Source organism: Setaria italica, chromosome III, assembly GCF_000263155.2.
Source record: "Setaria italica strain Yugu1 chromosome III, Setaria_italica_v2.0, whole genome shotgun sequence".
NCBI lineage: Eukaryota > Viridiplantae > Streptophyta > Magnoliopsida > Poales > Poaceae > Setaria > Setaria italica.
The window spans coordinates 291,384-311,806 of NC_028452.1; the positions used below are offsets into that span (position 1 = coordinate 291,384).

General features: G+C 43.1%; 2 protein-coding genes and 1 pseudogene across 2 annotated transcripts; 2 read left to right on the forward strand and 1 right to left on the reverse strand.

Moving 5' to 3' along the window:
- The first annotated feature begins 522 nt into the window (after positions 1-522).
- LOC101767682 (E3 ubiquitin-protein ligase RNF4) lies at positions 523-3,707 on the forward strand. The gene is made up of 6 exons (XM_004959925.4): positions 523-917; positions 1,438-1,722; positions 1,958-2,024; positions 2,492-2,556; positions 3,083-3,293; positions 3,370-3,707. Exons 2-5 carry the CDS (start codon positions 1,480-1,482, stop codon positions 3,290-3,292), a joined length of 585 nt encoding a protein of 194 aa, XP_004959982.1. The 5' UTR covers positions 523-917; positions 1,438-1,479; the 3' UTR covers position 3,293; positions 3,370-3,707.
- A 259-nt stretch (positions 3,708-3,966) lies between these two features.
- Positions 3,967-6,041, reverse strand: LOC101769592 (annotated as a pseudogene).
- Positions 6,042-6,286: 245 nt separating this feature from the next.
- On the forward strand, positions 6,287-10,101 carry LOC101768084 (soluble inorganic pyrophosphatase). The gene is made up of 9 exons (XM_004959926.3): positions 6,287-6,410; positions 7,048-7,184; positions 7,266-7,294; positions 8,544-8,609; positions 8,864-8,971; positions 9,295-9,360; positions 9,452-9,572; positions 9,673-9,754; positions 9,881-10,101. The coding sequence occupies exons 2-9, from the start codon at positions 7,049-7,051 to the stop codon at positions 9,921-9,923; spliced, it is 651 nt and encodes a 216-aa protein (XP_004959983.1). The 5' UTR covers positions 6,287-6,410; position 7,048; the 3' UTR covers positions 9,924-10,101.
- Positions 10,102-20,423: the final 10,322 nt, after the last annotated feature.

Below are 20,423 nucleotides of genomic sequence, written 5' to 3' on the forward strand. Positions count from 1 at the left end.
TGCGGTATTGTGCTGGATCTGTTAGTGATTTGGTTTGCTGGATATGCTCGCGATTAGGTTTGCTGGATATGCTCGTGATTAGGTTTCTTGGTAACCTATCGATGGAGGAGAAGCAGATCCAGCAGAACATCCAGATGAGCGTCAACTTCCTTGTGTCCCTTCTGATGAAGTCATGGTCGCATCTTGCGTGGACGGCATTGTCGACTCGTCGTTGGTCTTGTACTTGAGTAGGTGGTGATATAGGCCGACATTGACATGATGGACTGTGATGTTCGGCCTTCCTTTTTACATTTATGGATGGCAGCGGATCGGTTTCGGGTTGGGTATCCGCGAATTTCGGGTTCGTAGGTTTCGATTTCTAGTTTTCGTCCACGATTTTTCGGATTCGAATACCCGAAATTCCGCCAAACGGCGGGTTTTTAACTTCATCCGCGGAGCACCATCGGGCCCCGAACAAATTCGGCCCACTAAAGGCCCATTAGGAACCCTAGTATCTAACCGCAACAGACACACGCCTCACCCAGGCGAGGCGTCCGCCGTCCGCGTCCAGGCACCCGGCGCACGCCGCAGTCGCACTCGCACCCCCAGTCCGGCTCCGGCAGTTCCCCACCCCGCCGCCGTCGCTCGTCGGCCGACGGCCGTCCCGATTCCCGCGCGGCCTCGCCTCTCCCAGTCTCCCGCACGCGTCCGGCGTCCTGCCGACCGCGAGGCCGCGCCACGCCGCCGGATCCAGTGCCGGCCGCGCCCCGCCGCCGTGCGCCGTCCCGCGACCTCGAGGACGCGCCCCGCCGCCGGATCCACTGCCGGCCGTGCCCCGCCGCCGTGCGCCATCCCGCGACCGCGACTCCGCGAGGCCCCGCCGCCGTGCGCAGTCCCGCGGGGAGGCCGCGCCCCGGCACCCCGCCCGGCGCCCGCAGGTCAGTGGCTCAGGGACGGCAGTGCTGCTTGTTCCTTGTTTTGGTACTTTTTGTCAGTGGCTTGCAATTTTCCATGCTTTAGTTATATCTGCTGCAATGATCCAAAGAAATGGCAACATGCTTTGTGACCAAGTTGGCGTCGTTGTATTGCTATGAATGCTATCTCTGAAATAATTGTAATTTTTGTTGTCCCCGAACTTGTAATTTGAATTGTTACTGTACTAGTATTGTTAAGATTGGTATTGTTGCTGTACTCAAAATCGTTTAAGACTTGTATTGTTACTGTACTGGTACTCAAATTATCCCTGAACTTGTCCCTAAACTTGGTGTTGTATTGCTAGTTTGCTACTGTTATACTATACTGTTATTGATGATAGCTTATGAATAAAATTTATAACATAATAGGGTTGCTCTCATATACTCTGTTGATCCAAAATTGTTGTATAAATTTTATTCATATGTTATCACCAAAGTCGTCTAGATAAGGGATTGTACTAAACCATATGTCCATGAATTTCAGGTTCACTGTGGAGTTGAGGTGAGTATCTTCATCTAAGGTAGCATGAGCACTGTCAGCAGCACAAGGCGTGCGCCGAGGAGACTGTCGCAAGATGGGTCTGCTGATAAAGTAGTGGTGAACTTGGAAGCAAGCTCCCCAGTGGTGGGAAGTTCACTGAGCTTCCCGGTGGCAGGAAGCCGTCGGGGAGTATCAGCCACTGTTGCTGGCGCACAAAACTCACCTATTGATGTGGAAGCCATTGAAGATGAAGTGCAGGCAATATCGCCATCACGAGTACCCCCTCCAGTATGATTCTCTTGAATTGAAAGAACTACTACACTTTTCAATAAGGTCATGTGTGCTACTAATGTAGTAATGCTATGTCAGTGGTTCATTAGTTTGTTTTTTAGGAGCATGTGGCATACCTTTACTAGGCCTTATTGAACTCTTTATGTATTGTGGTTCTTTCTAATGCTTGTTTTTCCTGTTAAATAATACATCATTGGCTAGCACTGATATTGAACCATCTTGTATTCTGCAGAGAAACATGAGAACCAGGAGGCAACCTGTAACGGTGGTTGACTTGGAGGTAGAGGGTAGCCAGCAAGGTTAGTTTACTAATTATTGTGCCTTTTAGAATCAATCTGCCCATTAAATATTCAGAATTACAGGAGGAATTGTATTTGTTCATCAGTCTAATATCAATTCTTCATTCAGAAACTGTATATTTATCAACAACACAAACAATTTGAGCTTAATGACTACTACAATGTGCCACTAAGATGACTGTATCTCTGATTATACATTAGGACTAACTATTTCAGTAGTGTCACACATCAATATGCTATTCCAGAAGTTACTCATAGTTTTCATATTTCTAATTTCTTAATTGAGTGACTTGTAGATATTGCATATATTTCCATGTTTATTCTGGAACACCTACATGGCTACATGATAAATATCTGACTTCACAATGTCCCCTGTGATTTAACACTCCTGTCTGTAATCATGCAATTATTTATTCAGTCATGGGTGTTTCATATGACAATGCATGTGTCTTCTGATCTTCCTACAGGGAACAAGCGCCAAAGGGTTGTACATTGCCTCTCTCAAAATAGGGGAGAAGGGTCCAGCTTTCAGGTATTTAATTTTATCTGATGGGAGTAACCTTTTTCAGCTCTAAAATCAGCCAGATTTATAACTGAGTACTTTCCAGCTATTTACAATGGCAGTTGGTTTCTGGTTTATGCGCAATCCTAACTTGCACTTTCAGCAATCTTAGAGTTGTGGATCATGTATGTTATCCTTTGACTGGACTAAGAGAGTAACAGTTACCTGTTTTAAATTCCTGTATAATATTCTCCTTGGCCAATCAAGTATCGAAACATAGTTACATATCTACTATAGCATGATATAGGTCTATTCAGAACTTCATATTGTTCTTGACAGCTGCCGGCATTTAATATTCTTTGAAAATCCAGAGTTTGTTACTGTTATATTTATAGTGTCACATTATGTTCTGTAACTCACTGGCTTGCTTATTACATACACTCGAGTATATTTCAAGAATTTCAGTTGAAAGGCTGAGCTTTGTTTGAATTTTGCATACTAATTGTTTCTACATTACGCTTTGCATTGAACTCTGACTATGAATTTCTCCTGACAGGCAAATAAGGAGGTCCCCAAGGAACCAACTTTTACCTGCCCGATATGTTGGAATAAGATGTGGGAGCCCGCCACAACACCTTGTGGCCATATCTTCTGCAACACGTGCATTAAGCAAGCCATCAAGATTCAGAAGAAATGTCCTACGTGCAGGAAGGGCCTGAGAGCAACTAGCGTCCATCGTATTTATCTTCCAAGCACCGCTAGTTAAGGTGAACCCTTTTATCTATCTGATGGCTTATAGTAATTTTGAGGGCAATCAGCTGAACTCCATGTCATCCAATACAGGTCAATTGGCTGTATCAGAAACTTCTGATACAATAAGGATGTGCAATTAGGATCAGAAGTGAACAATAGATGGATATTTCACCCAGTCTGTATCATGTGTAAAAAAATCAAATAAAAATTTATAATAACTGCGTCACCAGGAGCTCATCAGCTCATTGCGACAACTTCCTGACAAGGGAAGTGGATAGCTTCAGTTATACTCATCTCTTGTTGCACCTACAACTTCAGAATATTGTTGTGTTGTATGTATTAGGTAATTGGCATACTTGATTAGTGTAACTGGTATTTGCTTCAATCTGAAATGATAATAGTGAGTTGCAAAATTTAGCATTTATGGATGTTCTTTTTTTGGCATGTTTGTTCAAAGTGCATTATCTGGCAATGTTTTTGGCTGAAATCAACACATTTGGTGTGCTGCTGCGAATCAACGGCTCAACTACAATGGGCTCCCTGCGTGCAGCACCCCCCCGTGCTGGAGATGTAGAATTTAATTGCCAAAGTATGAGCGTATTGCTCTAGAAAATGTCTAGGCATCAATGCGAACGGAGGGTGTTTTGGTTTCGACCTGTAAAATGGTTAGAAAGACGTAGATGCTACTGAACCGGTGTAAAATTCCGTCGCACTTGTGTATGATATCGAAGTCATGAAAACAACAAGAGACGATTACAAGCACAGACAGCATCCCCTACCATGGGATATCAAATTAGGGCTTTGAGTCTAAGAGGTAGTTCGCCAATACATGTTACACACAAAACACGCGCGCGCACTCACGCTCCCGCATGAAATTGTGAGCTTGTTAGTCGCTCATGCTTAGTTTGAAATAGACCATAAATAGCGAAACTGGAACTTAAGACTTTGTCGGTAACTTGTTCAGCACAGGGCTAATCTTATCCTCCGGGAGGCCCCTTTGATGATCGATCTTGTAAGTTTCATAGAAATCCAGAATTTCCAATGAGATATTCTTAACCTGATATTCACCAATAAAAAATAATGGGTGAAGATAGTGAGATAGAAACAGAATCAATCCAAATGATCAATGGAAAAGCTTACAATGTTCATGTCGACGCGGAGTTCTTCAAACCATGAAGTGGTGTCAAGAACACTTGCAATGTATATGCAGGCAAGTGCAATCATATAGGGTGCGTATATGAGAATAAGATCCATCTTGTAAGTATCATTAACGAGGCCCCTGCACATAGCAATAGTCTGGCTTAAGACTCAGCATACAATACATACCCATAACAAGATCATACTGAAATTAATGCTACCAATTCTAGATAAATCAATTTATATCGCTGTGTTGTGTCACTAAAATTACAAAGGAAAAGAAAGAAAACTCTGATGAGACGTATATTTGTTTCACTCTTACTTAAACTAATATATACGCCAAAAAAATCCTGCAAGGAAAAAAGGGTATTTCTCTTGTCTCAGACTAATACTACCTCCAGTCACCTTTATTTGATGTTTCAGACAACAATTTTGGCTTGCATATAGGTTTCGTTTAGCTTGTCTGAAAAATCAACTGAAACTGACCAGAGGGAGTACTACTCATGAGATAAAATGATTTAAGAAAGTCCAAACTTCCACCACAAAAAAAGAAGAGAAAAGAACAGGACACTGATTGAAATCATAAAGGATGGAAAGCCCTAGCAGAATAGATTTCGAGCCAAGTGCATATTTGCATCGTTTGAACAGTTATGGTGAATTTGCCAATGAGAAGCATAACTGCATGTTCGCTACCGGAAGCTATGGTCAACGACCAATCCTGCCATTGGACTGCAGGATTCCATTAACGTTGTTCTTCGGAAGAAGATGCCCTCCTCCTCCTCACTCCTCACCTTCGTTGCCTCAAAGAAGATTGGAGGGAGGGCCTGAATGCAAAGCCAATTGGATGTCGAGATGGTGGGCCAAGTGAAGGTGCTGAATCGAGTCTTAGACCAGTGGGGAGCTCAATTGGGTGGGAGAGCAGGTGGCAGCAGCCATGGCCCATGGAGGAAAGGGTGGAGTGGAGGAGCTGATTGGCCTGGTGAGAAGATAAGGTTGGCAAAGGGCATTTTCATCCTTTTTGTCTCACTTATGTTAACCTTTTTATTTCATAAATTAATTTTGCTCTCAAAACAAAAGGGTTCTGGTCAAAGAGACTGAGAAGTAGCAAATGGAAGACACTGAGGCCAGTTTTGGTGGCAACTTTGCAACATGTTGTTTTATATAGCAAATTCAAGCTAGAGGGTTAGAGTAGTGGCAAATATGCAATTTGACCAAACATTTATTCCTTAATTGTTGACCCAGAATCATGTCATTCATAAAAAGCAGTGCTCACCAGGCAAATTGTCTCAGATCGGTTATGCCAGCATCCTGCAATAACCTGCACAAAAGGACATACATCTACTTGGAGTTCCGCCAGAACAAAGAGCTGAAAGCTAGGGAGATGGAGAAGGCAAGTTGCATGAAAACACCAGCAATGTCATTGGAAATAGAATCTTACTGTAAGAGAGGACGATATGGATGGAAAACAACCAAATAATAATCGAGTGCTTCATTTCCATTTCAAGAATATCCTTAATTTCAAACCGGTACTTATCATCGGAACCAGCACCTTGAAGAGAAACAGAAACAGTTGTTTGGTGCAGTTTTTCCAAGTAAATATGTCCACAAGTATAGTAATAGGACATACCGCACATCTTTTCATCTTTTGTTTGTAGCCAAGAAAATTGAACAACAAAAACTCAGAAACACTGAAAAAAAGAGAGAAGGGAATAAAAGGAAGAACTCAAAATGCATAGATCTAAGCCCGGCCCAAAAATGGCCCATCTAGTCCAAGCCCGTTGACTGCCATGAGCGGGCCTGGGTAGCAGGCTGAGCGAGCACAGAAAAGCTGGAAAAAAAAAAGACACGCCCCCCCAAAAAATAAGGATGGGGCTGATTTGCTAAAAATAAGGATGGGGTTAAGTGCAAAATGGTCCTTGCATCCACACCTGCGCCTCTCCATCCGCCCCGCCCGCCGCTCGCTCGTCGTCTCGGAGCGAAGATCCGGTACTCAGGTGAGATGATCCCTTCTCCGATCCCAGCTTTTCCGATCGATTCAATCAACCCTTGGTATCTCACTGCCTGTAATCCATCCGGCCTTGCCTGTCCGCGCCCGCCGCTACTAAAGCCTTGCCAATCTTTCCCCATTCAATCGCGCCTACCGATTCAAGGTGCTCGATTGCTCTGCCTATACTTTTAGTAGGCGTGATACTTTGAATCGATTGGCCGCGTGTTCTTATTGCCACGGGGAAGTGTTTTCTTAGGGATTCAGTGGACGATTTACTCGAGACCAGCGCCGCTCGCGACCCCGACCAGATCAGGCTTCGAACCTCCACCTCATCCACTGTTTCGTTCTGCGCTTTTTTTTTTCCTTTTGAAAGACCCCTCTGCGTTACTAGCTGATCGAGGAACGGTAGATTTTTGCCTGCCTAGACCTGCTAGTGGGTGGCCTCATGAATCAAACCTGTGATTTGGTGGCTGCTGATGGGATTTTTGTATTCGTTATAGCAATTCCCGGGGTTTGATTTCCTCGGCTCTTGTTTACTTCGGTGGAAATGATTTGTGAAACTTGCTCCTATATTTTTCTCGGTGAAAACACATACGGATCTTGCGCTGGATAGATTTTTTATTCGTGGCTCCTTTCCGTTGCAGGATGAGTGAAGAGGATAAGACTGCTGCTGCTGCTGCTGCTGAGCAGCCGAAGCGAGCCCCTAAACTCAATGAAAGGATCCTCTCTTCTCTGTCCAGGAGATCAGTAGCTGCTCATCCATGGCATGATCTTGAGATCGGTGCGCGGCTTGACTATCCTTTTCAAGCGTTCCTAGCGCCTTGATCAAGCAAGCATATGCTAAATGAATTTGGTTATGCAGGTCCTGGGGCTCCTGCTGTCTTCAATGTTGTAAGTATCATCATTGCCTTCTGAATGTTTCGCAAGTTATTAAATGCTTGCAGCTATAATGATGTTTTTGTATCGCTTTCCGACCACTCAAGTCTCGCTTGCCTCATCTTTGTATCATGTCTAAATTAGACTGAAATGGTTGGCAACCACAATCTGCATGCAGCCGTCGTACTCCCTTATTTACATTGAGTTTACCAAAGCTGTCACCGAATAATTTTTATTGCTTGACTAGCAGAAAGCCACTGTACCGTTAGTGTTGACGATTGTTTTAGTTAATTCTATCATGTAAAAGGCGGTTTCCGCTCTTGATTGTCCTGTTAGCCTGTTAGTGCATTTAATTCTGTCACGCAAAAGGCGGATTCAGATCGCAATTTTGCCATAATGTTGAGCATTTAGTTTAATCAATTTTGTCGTGCAAAAGGTGGGTTTAACTTGTGATTTTGCCGTAATGTTGAACAGTTGGTATAATTAATTCTGTCATGTAGAAGGCAGGTTTGACTCACGATTTTTCCCTTAGTGCTGCATAGTTATTATAACAATTATTTCTGTCACATAGAAATAATTAATTCTATGGCAATTTTTCCATTACTGTCGAATGATTAGTATAATTAATTCTGTTGTGTAAAAGGTGGATTTGAATTTTATCGAAATTAAGGCAGTAGAAACTGCCATTGTAGGAACTGAATGATTTCCTGATTTTTATTGGTACAATAAATCATCCACCCCCTTGTACGTGGAAGCAGTATTATGATATTCACAAAGAAAATCTATTTACCAAACAAGTAGTGTGGATACTCTTTATCATTAACTGTTCCATCATAGAAGTAGATAGACGGATGGGACGGGTAGATTGTATGACTGCCCAAATTTAAGGATACCTCACCCCAACCCTAAAAGTGTATAAGTCTGTATCAATTCCTGTCAAGATGCACATTAGTTACTGCAAATCTTGCGGCTTGGCAGGATTAGTTTTGTTCCAGGTCTAGTTGTATGGTAATGTAGGAACTGCATCTTTCTAGAATTTTTCTATTTGTTTTAAGCTGGATCGCAGCTAGAAGTGGCATTCCGGTAAACTCGCCATCAGTAGCTAGGCCTAGAGTCATGCAAGGAATTTGTCCCCCTCTTTTTTGATTGACGAGCCAATATCTGATTTCTAGTCTTAAAAAAGGAGTGGTTCCTCTGATATCACCCCTAACCCCTTTGCTATCTAGTTCCAGAAGAGTGACTACATCTATACATCACCATGCAGGTTGTTGAGATTACAAAGGGAAGCAAAGTTAAATATGAGCTTGACAAGAAAACTGGACTGATTAAGGTATATGTTCTGTTTTCAAAGTTGTTTGCATCTTGATCATCACTTTCTTTCTCAAGGGCTGTATTGCTTAACATCTAACTTTTGTACTTGTGCAATGAATGGCAATCATCCACCATCATTTTGTACTTTTGTTACTGTGCTACACAATAATTTGTCAGGATTATTGAGTTTTTCACTTATGAAATGTTAGAGTTTATTTTGCATTTTTTTTCGACATCATACTGTAATTTTCTTATTCTGCTACCACCTGATAGGTTGATCGAGTCCTGTACTCATCAGTTGTGTACCCTCACAATTATGGTTTCATTCCGAGGACTCTTTGTGAAGACAACGACCCAATGGATGTTTTGGTCTTAATGCAGGTTAGTTACCTTTTTCCACCTGTTCTGTGTCATGTGGGGACATTTGGGAGGAATGTGAGTGTTCAGTATTACTATGTCCTCTCACCGAGGACAACAAATTTGTTGGTCCTCCGGCTTTCATATTCTCAGACTGCTCAGCTGCTCTATAATTGTGTGATTTCCAGTTACTTGTACATGAATTGTATGATATCATATAAGCAGTGCCATGATCCTGTGATGATTGTTTGTTCCTTTTTTTTTTATCGTGCCAAGCATGGAAAAGTTACATAGATTATAGCTTGCAGGATTAAAATGTCATGATTGTGTATTCTTATCTCCTGCAGGAGCCTGTTATTCCTGGTTCATTCCTCCGGGCAAGAGCCATTGGTCTTATGCCCATGATTGACCAGGTATTTCATGTCTCTTTGAGGTAAAGGGAAAATGAAGAACCTTTCTTCAACCTTTTAGTTTCTAAATATGGATATCTGTTGGTGTTGCCAGGGTGAAAAGGATGACAAGATAATAGCTGTCTGTGCTGATGATCCTGAATACCGTCACTACAATGACATCAGTGAGCTGTCTCCTCACCGCCTGCAAGAGATCAAGCGCTTCTTTGAAGACTGTATCCTGTATAATTCATCTGCTGTTTTGTTACTACATGCTCTAGCATACTTTGCACGATCACATTCACAGGTACAAGCTTCCTTAGCAGTATCTTTCAGACAAGAAAAATGAGAACAAAGAGGTTGCTGTTGACGAATTCTTGCCTGCGACCACTGCTCGAGATGCCATTCAGTACTCCATGTAAGCTCAATTGGACATTAAACCATTGCTACGCTGTTATACAAAAATGTGTTTTTTTTTGTGCTTGTTGAGTATAAAAAATAGTTTGCAAGTTTGAATGATAAATATTTCTTGATTTGATTGCAGGGATCTGTATGCGCAGTATATTTTGCAAAGCTTGAGGCAGTAGAATGCCAGCAAACTATTTATTGTGGCGTATTGGATTGTGTGATTTTTAAGTTGAAGCTTGAGATTGTGTGCGACCATTACAATTGAGAATGATGTCGCTAGCTGTGAATTGTGATTTCCCCTGGACATACATCGTTAATTAAATTATGAATAAACGAAGTTGATAGGTTTACTGTGTCCGATTGATAGTTTCATCCATGTTGGCCTACCCAAGCTAGCTAGCCGTATTCAGGATGTTTGATGTTGTCGTCGTGTTTTCTGAGATGGATCGCTTGCTGAGCTTGGCCTGGATGATGAGCTACAGCGCGTACAAGAAGCAGATGCGAGGCAGAGCTTGGCGTTAAAGTGGGCTGGACATGATGTGCGAATGATATCTTGTTTTATTATTTTCATTGTCAGGTGCTCCCCCTCCCTATCAACTTCCAGCCTGACTCGAGATGAACAAATCCTAGATCCAGCCGAGAAGTAGCATGCATATGAAAGGTTTCACATCCTGAAGTAGCATATATTGTCATGAAGATCGTTCCAGGTACGAGCATTATAATTGAATTAGCAGCCTGCGAATCATTTCCTATATTTTCCCCCCAAAAGGCCAGAATAGATCATTCTTACGCGGGTAGCCTAGCTAGGTGTCAAATTGTGGTAAGCAGTTAAACCGTGAGAAATCGCAGAGATCGTTTCATTTGTTGCAAATATCGCACGCGCATAAATTATTAATTGGAGACACTACTATAGCGTTGGTTCTTGGTTGATCTTTTTGTATTGGCAAAAAAAAAACTAATATCTGAGCTCTTCAATTTTGATATACTATGCGATATATAGAGACCTATATATCGAACTTCCCGTCTGTCTGGACCCCCTTTTTCGCTTGAACGATCAGAAGCGGCATTTCTTTGGTTGGAGTGGTGCACTTGCTTGTTGGTCGCTATTTTTCGTTCAACTTTTTCCCTGCTCTTTTCATCTTTGCACAGCCAAAGATTCAGTAATAGATGAACGAAGGAACCGGTGATGAAGCAGATCTTTCTAAGAGGAGCAAAAGCTGCGGCCAGACAAATGAAGTTCCTTGTATTATTGTTTGTCCATGCATGTTAGCATTAGGAATATTTTGTATTTCTTATTATATCAATCGAGGGATAATCAAAGTAACAACCATCAGCACAGAAAAAGCCATACTCTCCATATTGTTTTCCCTTTTGTATATGTTATGATCAATATGACATACGTATGGCCTAGCAAAGTATTTTTTTTTCAAAAGACCCAGACAGATTCCGGTTTGTATTAATAATAAGGAGGAAGCATTTTACAGCCGCCGAGGGAGACCTGCTCAGTCAGAGGATGAGGCAGCTAGGCAGAGCTCCCTCAATTTTTTTTTAATGTTACAGGATTGTTCTGCTTGGATTTCTTAATTCCATAGAGATATTGCCAAATATGATATTTCATAAGCATCCCCACATCTAGTATTACATTAGCAAGGGACATGAATTGTAAGCACTTCCACAACAATAAAAAAAATCAAATATGAAGAGCAAGGGGTTAGTAGAGGTGACATTCTTGGCTCACACAAGATTAGAATTGCAGAATGGTGATTTAGTCCTAATATAATAGCCTTCTTAGTGAACAGCATTACCATGTAGCAATGCATTTCATAGCATCATTAATTATTTGTACAGAGAGTTTACAGGACTCAATGCTAATCTACTAGGACTATCTAGTAGCCAGATTATTGTAGAGAACTTTGAGGATGCCACCCCAAAACTGATCAAATATGACAGTCAAGAAGTACATGATTATTTAATGAAAGACCTTGTTCGACTTCTAATGTTGTTGTTTTCTTGTAGCATTATGAAAGAGAGCTTTGTTACATTGCTTTTAAAGTACCGGTGGTACTTGCTTAAAAAAATAGAATTTAAATAGATTTACAGGGTATCATAGTAATTTTCTCACTATTTTTTACTTGGTCCCACAAAATTAGTTTTAGTACTTCATGGTACTTCCTTTGTTTTCACCATTCGATTTCGTCGGATGGACGACTCTTATTTTTTTCAAGCACTCTAAAATTTCTTTACGAAGAAAGAAAACAAGTGTCATGCTGAAAAAAAAAATTCCCACATCAGCTAGCCCATGGGGTCAACCATCTCATCGAACGTTGGATATACCGGTGATGATAACGATCGGATCAACTATGGATGTGTTGCGCCTTCCTGTGAACTCGACCTAATCGACCAGAAGTTATGAACTGCTCTTCTTCAATTCAACTGAAACCAAGTAGTATTTCCTAGGAATTCATCTTTGTTCTTGGCTTTAATTTGTCCTAGGAAAGATCTAGTTTTTGTTGCAGATCTAGTAGTGGAGGTGTATATATAGCCAGCATACCGATTTTAGGAGTACACTGTGGTATGCATCATCATATAGACGAGGGATAGTAGTGCGACAACGCACTCTGCTCGATCGTTGAGTGTGTCTCTCTGCCCATTTTTTTTCCCCTGGGCCATGAAACTATCTGTTGGACATGGCCCATGGACCATGAGTTTTTGCGCTGTCTTTTTCAATCGAACCTGGCCCATGATGAAAATGAACCTGACACGGTTGATACATGTGAATGGCGCTGCAGTATTTTTGAATCAAGATAAACTTGGCATGCGTTAATGTTAAAATCTGGAAGATCTGCAGGACGGCGACAGCTGAAATTGATCAATGCTTACCAACACAGGCTAGCATTATTCCAGCGAGGCGCAGTGGAGAAGAGAAACACATCGTCGTCCCCGGCCTCTCTCTCGCGCGCACTCTATATAATTAAACCCCATGCATCTCCCGCCTACCCTACTACTCCGTCTCTCGACTCTCCTAGCCATGGCCGCCGCCGCCGGACTCCATACGGTGGTCTACCAGCGCTGCTTCACACGTCAAGTACGTAAAGATCTCTTTGTTTGGTTGGGGGCCGGTGCGTGTGTGCATGTGTGATGCACAAGCTGCTAATTAATAAGCGTCTTGCTCTTTTTTGGTTGCAGCTTAGGGTTCTGGACGCCAAGATTGCCAGGCTCGAGCTCCAGCTGAACGACGAGATGGAGAAGATCTCGTCTTGCTCTGAGTTGCTGGACGAGATCATCACCAAGCCACACAGCTCTTCTTGTTCTGCGTTGCGGGAGGAGCTCCACAAGGCCCGCGCCAAGCGAGACAAGGTCTACCAAGACTTTCAGCGGAAGAATCAGCAGGAGATCCAGGGGAGCAACAGTGGTGATGGCGGCGGCGCTCCTCCTCCCGCCGAGGACGCCATGAGCAGCAAGTAGCTAGCTAGCGCAGGAATTGAACAACGAGGCGCGCGCGGCGGCTATACCTTTCTAGAATTATTTCTGGATGCTAGCTGCTAATCGAGTGCTCGCTAGTTTTGCCAGAATGTCGTATGATCGATGTTTTGATTTAATTTCTGCATGCCTTCAGATCTCTCATCTCAGCTACAATATATCTGTTCCCTTTGCTTATTATTCGTGATTTCGTGGTATATATGTTTTCTGTGGCATTATTCGTTGTTCCTTCGTGGTAAGATTACCAGATTGCCTTCATTGTTTTAGCTAGGCCAGAATAATGAGTCCTTTTATCTTCCCTCGAGTAATCGACAAATAAAACTGGTGGTTTCAATCGAGATTCCTCCATGGCCCGGCTGGCTTATACTATGTAGAGACGACATATACTAAACGTCGTTGTTCAGCTGTGTAGATCTAGCTCTTGTTCGCATTCTTAAAACTGTTTCTAGCTATAGATGAATGCATGATCGACTGCAAATTCATTTTAACCTTTGAATCAAAGCTTCCAGGAGCGCTAGCTCCTGTCATTAATCAGTGCGGAATCACCGTCGGAAGAAGCTTCCTTTCGTTCTGGGCTGCATGTGTACCGGGAACGCCGGCATGCGTACCTGCACAAAATTTTTGGTAACGTGCATGACGTTTCCAAGCATATGCAAGCTTTTTGTGAATGAGGGTTACGAGAATACAACAACTGTTGTGCAGACTACATCTGAATACATAGTATGTGTTACGAGAATGAAGATAATTAGTAGGCCATCGTGTATATAAAATGACGAGAATTAGGAACAAGTAACTATACCAACGAGATCACAAAAATAACCAAGAAATAGTTACGATAGTCCGAACAGCTCGAGATGAAAGATTAGGATGGAGAGTTACCATATTTTGCATCAACTTGTTAGAGAACCGTTTACTATAATGTTGAGACCTACTTACCATGAAGTGGTGGTCATGCTAATTCGAAAGATAGGAGTCAAATATGGGATGGGAGTAACCACAATTTGGGGTCCAACGGTTTCGGGGAACCCCATGATCATATACATGTTGACATAATTCTGGGTAAAAATCGCCCTGTAGATCAACTGGACCAAAGACGACGACGAATGGGGGTAGAAAATCCCCAGGCCGATCGCCTGGGCACCTCCAAGCTGATCGGCTTGGGAGGTTCCTTTCCTCCTCTGGTGCTCCGCTTCATGTGGCTTCTCATAGATTCAATCGTCTCTCCATTTTTCCTCCTTGTGGCGGCGGTGGATAATGTTTACGTGGTGTTTTCTCCTCTCTCTCCAACTCTCCTATAACACCCCAGGTATCACGCAGCCCTAGGATGCTACACAACTACACTAAAATGCCAAACTAGAAAATTTTAGCAGCATATATGAAATACGCATAATGCGGAAGCAACAAAAGATAGACTATATATGAAGCGTGATTCTCCAACATTATAACTATACATCTTTAACAAACAAGAATAAGAATACCCTAACATATCATAAACTTAGACACATCTTAGCATTATGTGGGATAACGTGAAAGTGTGTGTTGTGCAACTAACCCACTTCTCTCCATGCTAGCTTCAAAGGACAACCTGGAGAGGGAAAAATAAGAGTGAGATTGAATAATCTGAGCAAGCGAACTACTTTAACAAGCTATTTAAACCACAGTAGATTAACCAATCATTTGATAAAGTAATAAGCATTAACAGCTCCACCAATTTACTTGATATACCAAGAATTAGGCAATCATGGAAAGACAAAACAATATTATTTTGTACAAGAGCTATCATAATAATTAATATAAGATCCATGTAGAATGATGGTTAGCAGCCGCAAAGAAAGCCATAGCATATAGGTCTCCATAAAACTAAAAGTAAAGCTAGCATAAGTGCAGAACATATACCGTAACAAAAAAAAATGAAATATCATTTGCAATGTAATTGAAGTTCCTTGGAATGCAAGGTAACAACACACATAATATCTCCATAATCACACAAGCCATATCACACACATGACCACCAAGAGGAACCCCTTACCATATTTGCTTCAATGTAACTATGTCAATCCAATATCCAAAAAATAGGTAAAACAAAGCATGTGCATGCAAAAGCCCACATATCGTGTATCTGAAATCCCATATGCCATACCGCGGTGCATGTCAATAGAAGGGCATAATTTACCATAGTATATTCACATTTTGTAACTTCATCACATCCAACATTCAAACCATCCTGAAATGAATATCAATGCACATGAAACTCCTGCCTTCATACCCATAAAGGTATGAAGCTGCATCGTTATACCAATTAGACGATGCTTTATGCGTATGCATATGAACTCCTGCCTTCATACCCAACAAGGTATGAAGCTGCATCGTTATACCTAATAAACGATGTTGTACCGATACGATCGCAATCATAGATTCGCAACATAACTCCAAATGCCATGCAATGCAATGAAATACAATACCACAAGATAAATACCATCTCCCAAAATTCAAATACCACATAGTCCATAATGATAAGAGAACAAGCCATGATAATATATACAAAGAGATGCACAAAGAGCTTATTTGATATAAATAGTATCAACCATAATTGAAAGATAGAATCTCATGTGTCACACCCGGTTTCTGAACAAAACCAAATGCATCGCATATGTGTGCCAGGATCCGTTCTCACACATATGTTGACGTCATCAGTGAATACATCAAAGACAGTGTTCAAAAACGTACATAAACCAGTAGGAACTTTATTACACTCAGTGTGATAGACATGAAGGTCTTTAATCGTTCACCGATAACTTAAACGCGCACACACACAACGCAGCTTCTCCACAGGCTTGACTGGTGAACGCCTACCTAGAACTCCTCGAAGTCGTCGAAGAACTCCACGTCATCACAAGCTTCTGAACAACGTTTGGGCAAGGGTGAGTACTCTTATGGTTGGTACTCAGCAAGTGGGGGAAACATGCAAGGCTCAAGGCTTGAAGCGGTTAGCATTTTAGTTGGTCAAATTTTATTAGCAGCACCTAATTACTAGATGTAAGTTTATACCAACCCAATTAAGCATAAAGCATTAGAATTAACCCAAAGGTAAAGGTAACATAGTTTATTCTCATCTTTAAGTTCAATTATCATGTGAGGGTCCAAGCCGCTCATAACCATGAGCACGGCTGATATATCAGTTTTCACTCTGCAGAGGTTGTACACTTTACCCACAACTCGTGTTCCCCCATGTCTCCCGGGTTTGCAAAGCCCTTAAACACTTCCTTTGGTGAGTGGTTGGGGGGGTCCACTCTGAAGCCTTTACAAAGACACACAGGTAACTGGTAGCCCGCTAGAGTTTCAGTAGCGATGTAGACCACAACCCGTTAATGAGACAGCACCTTAGCGAAGGCTACTGCTCCGGATCGTGCACCCAACATCTTCCCCCTCCTTGCCCTTTCGGTAAGGCCACCAGCTAACCACATGCCTAATTATTCGGCTAAGATCAGAACCATGTGATGTTGTGGTTGTACTGTTTTCTTGGGTGGTTCTCCATGTTCCGATTAAAACAAGTGTTCTTGCAATTAAACAGGTATAGCAACATAAATAAAACATGATTAACATTCTTCTCATTATTAAGGCATTACCAACCCAAATTAAGCGACTAGCAAGTTTACCCAACATGATTAAACAGGTTCATACAAGGAAACAGGATTAAAAGCTAGGTAAGTCCTTAATAGGCATTCCCGTCAAATTTATGCACATACAAGAAATAAATAAAGTGTTTAATCATGATATTATTGGGACAAAAAGAATATGTAGGGGGAGAAGGCCACTTGCCTTCCTCGGCAAACTGGGAGTACTCCTCTTCGAACGGTGGCTGCTCCTGAACTTGCTCCTTCGCGAACGTCACGTCGTCACCGGATTAGAGAGCTTCTCATCGAGGTATATTGTCTGACAATTTTTTTGTCCATTATTACTTACTGGATATCAAGAAAAAAGTGTTCATTCAGATCACTAGGCATCCAGTGACACTTCCCAATTTTAAATACATCATATTAGTGGTATAATTAATTTTTTGCCAGATTAATCAGTGAAAAAATGGATTATACCATACATAACAGTGCCAGATAGTTAAGTCTAATTTAGTATTTTTTTAGGGGATGTGGCTTCCTTGGCAAATGCAGGGGAGACTTCAATTTGACCACCAGCTTCCAGTATTCTGGAGATTTTGCTGCCACAGATGGGTAGTAGAATAGATGCTCCACACATGCTGCTACTGCACTGCAGATGCTGTCTGCAGTGGCATCTAAGAATCCCAACCAAAGTGATAATGATGACTGAATGTATGCTGCAAACTGTGCCTCAGTTTAGGTCCTGAGCTGTTCTTTACCCAACAAAGAAGTACACTGGCTTTGATTGGTCTTCAATCCTGATGTCTGGTGTCAACAAATACAAAGGCCTACTGTCTTTTTTGTAGTACCTTTGATTTGTTTGGTTTCGACAGACAAATTTATTTCTGTTCTATGCACACAAAAAACTCGATAAGGGTGCTATGCTTAGTCTCATTTTGCTATTTCCTATTCGTGTTTCCATTGCGGTAAATCCACTGTATAAATTCTCGTACATGTCTGAAGGCACTGTCGTGGTTATGGTATATTGGATTCTAATAAATTAGGCATTATAATGATTCATGCAGAGTATTGTCCCCAATTAAAATATGAATTACTTATTCAGAAATAACCCTGTTATTATAGTAATTGGTTCCCCACAATAGCTTGACGTCTAAATGTCGTAACTTCCTATTCTAATTATCATCTCACGGCATTTGAATTATCGTAACGATTTTACTGTATACTAGTGAGGTGTCCAATGTGTTTGATGTTCTAAGCTCATCTACCGTAATTTCCTGGATATTTACCATTCCTCGGTTACGCACTCTCATTCTAGTATTCTGGTAACACACGCACGTGTAAACTAAACCATGTGTTACCTTTACCCGTATCCACTAGCTTACATGCAAGCCCTAATGTACCTGAACTCAATTTCCCGAAATCAGCGTGAACTAATTATCATTCATTTCCCATTAATGACCGTGGCTACCAGCCACCAGAGTTGCAGCGCGGCTCGGCTCACGTGGTTGGCTCAGCGGTGACGCCCCAAAATTACGCAGCAGCACCGCACGGGACCCTGGCTCGCTGGATCGTGGGTCCGGTGGCATGGCTACAGAATAAGCTATTCTATGGTCGACCACAAAATATACTCACCCTCTCTCTATATATATCAACTATAGTTACAGTCATTTATTTTTTTTGGAGGTAACAGAGGCAATTATTAGTACCTTCCGTTCAGGTAACAGGTACTATAGCACTATACTGAGGCCCTGTTTGGGAGGAAGGGGCTAAAATTTAGCCCTGGGCTAAATTTTAGCCCCTCAAATAGAGTGATAAACTTTAGCACTGTAAGGTGTTTGGGTGGAGGGCTAAATTTTAGCACTTTAGTTGCTAAAAGACTCTTTTATCCTCATTTGCCTCCTCTCCTTTACCCCTCCTCATCTTCCTGCTCGACTCCAATTGGGCAAGCACGGTAGCAGAGGATGGTGGAGGAGGATGAGTCCAAGGCGGGTCGGCCGGCGGCCCGTGCGCCGCGGGGTCGGCCGGCGCGGAGGTTCCGCCGCCGCCTCCACCTGTTGCATCCGCGCTGGCCGCGGCCACCAGCGCCACGCTGGCAGCAGGCAGATCCGCGTAGTCCGCCGAGGCAAGCAGCTCGTCCGCCACCATGCTGCGCACGCTCAGCAACGTGCGCAGCCGGCTCAGGTGAAGGTCCCTGCGCTCCCGGGCAGGCACAATGCCGGCACGTTCGGTTGCGGCCACGCGCCTGCCACGCCGCCGGACGGCGACAACGGCGGCGTGAATGACGCCCCCAGCGACGGGAGCCCCATCCCCATCGCCGCCGCCATCTCCATCGCGCTGCGCGACCCCACCAATGACACGTACAGTGGCCGGAGCTCCTCCGGTGTGTGCGCAAAGAAGTAGACACGACGCGCGGCGCCACCTCGAGGATGCCCTGCTGCTTGCCCTCCGGTGAGGCGCCGGTCGCCGCGGCCGCGGGCGCCGGTGCTATGGCCACCGCCGGCATGGCCACCGCCGAATCCGGCCGGAGGAGGCGGAGGCCGGCGCGGAGGCCGCGGGGGTGGGCGGGGCTGGCGGGACCGGCGCGGAGGTCGCGGGCGGTGCGGGGCGCAGCGGGCGGCGGGCGGGCGGCGCGGGGCGCAGAGGCCGGGCGGAGGCGGCGCGGTGGCGGGCGGAGAAGGACGGCGGCGGGATCTGGCGCGGAGGAAAGAGAAGAGCGCGGGGGAGGAGAGAGGGGAGGGTACCGGGTGGAATTTTGGAGGAGGGGATCACTTTTAGCACTTTTAGTCCATTTTAGCACCTCTTGAGAGGCTAATAGATTATGGGGGGCTAAAATTTAGCCCCTCCATTTTAGCCTAGGTGTTTGGGAGGAGGAGGGGCTAAAAGTGACTAAAATGGGGGTGCTAAAATTTAGCACCCCCTCCCAAACACCCCCTAAAGAAAGAAAGAATATATAATCATTATGGCATATGTGATTTCTTTAGATATGGCACGCGTCTCTTGTGTGCATATACATAAGCAATTCAAAATTCTGCGAGGCCAACATCATTTCAGATCATAATATGAACATGAGGGGCAAATGCGGAGCCTTAATGCTTATGTTGTCCCTATTTGCATTCCTTGCACAATGTAAGTACTCTGCCTTTAAATTTGTTGTGGATGTGCAATATACGCTACTCCCTCCATTCGCTTTTGATAGGCATATTTTCAAATCTGAAATATTCTCTTTTGGTAGTTTTATTTCAGTCCAACTATCCATCCACTTAATAGTTGTTTTAGTCTAATGTGTGGCTTTTTATTCTTCCAATCGAGATGGGTTACATGGGCATCAAGAAGTCTAAGACTTAATGAATCCCTGTTAATTGCATGATTAAATGGATGATAAGTAGGGAATTAGTTAATTGCATGATTAAATGGATGATAAGTAGGATGACAAGTAGGATTGTTTTTCTTGGTCATTGTGCCAAGAGAAAATAGTACTATCAAAAGAAAGAGAACAGAGAGAGTACATGCTAATAATAAACACACAGTCAAACAGGTCGTCCTCATCAACAACTTGATGCTAGAGCTGCAAGGAGACGGGCTTAT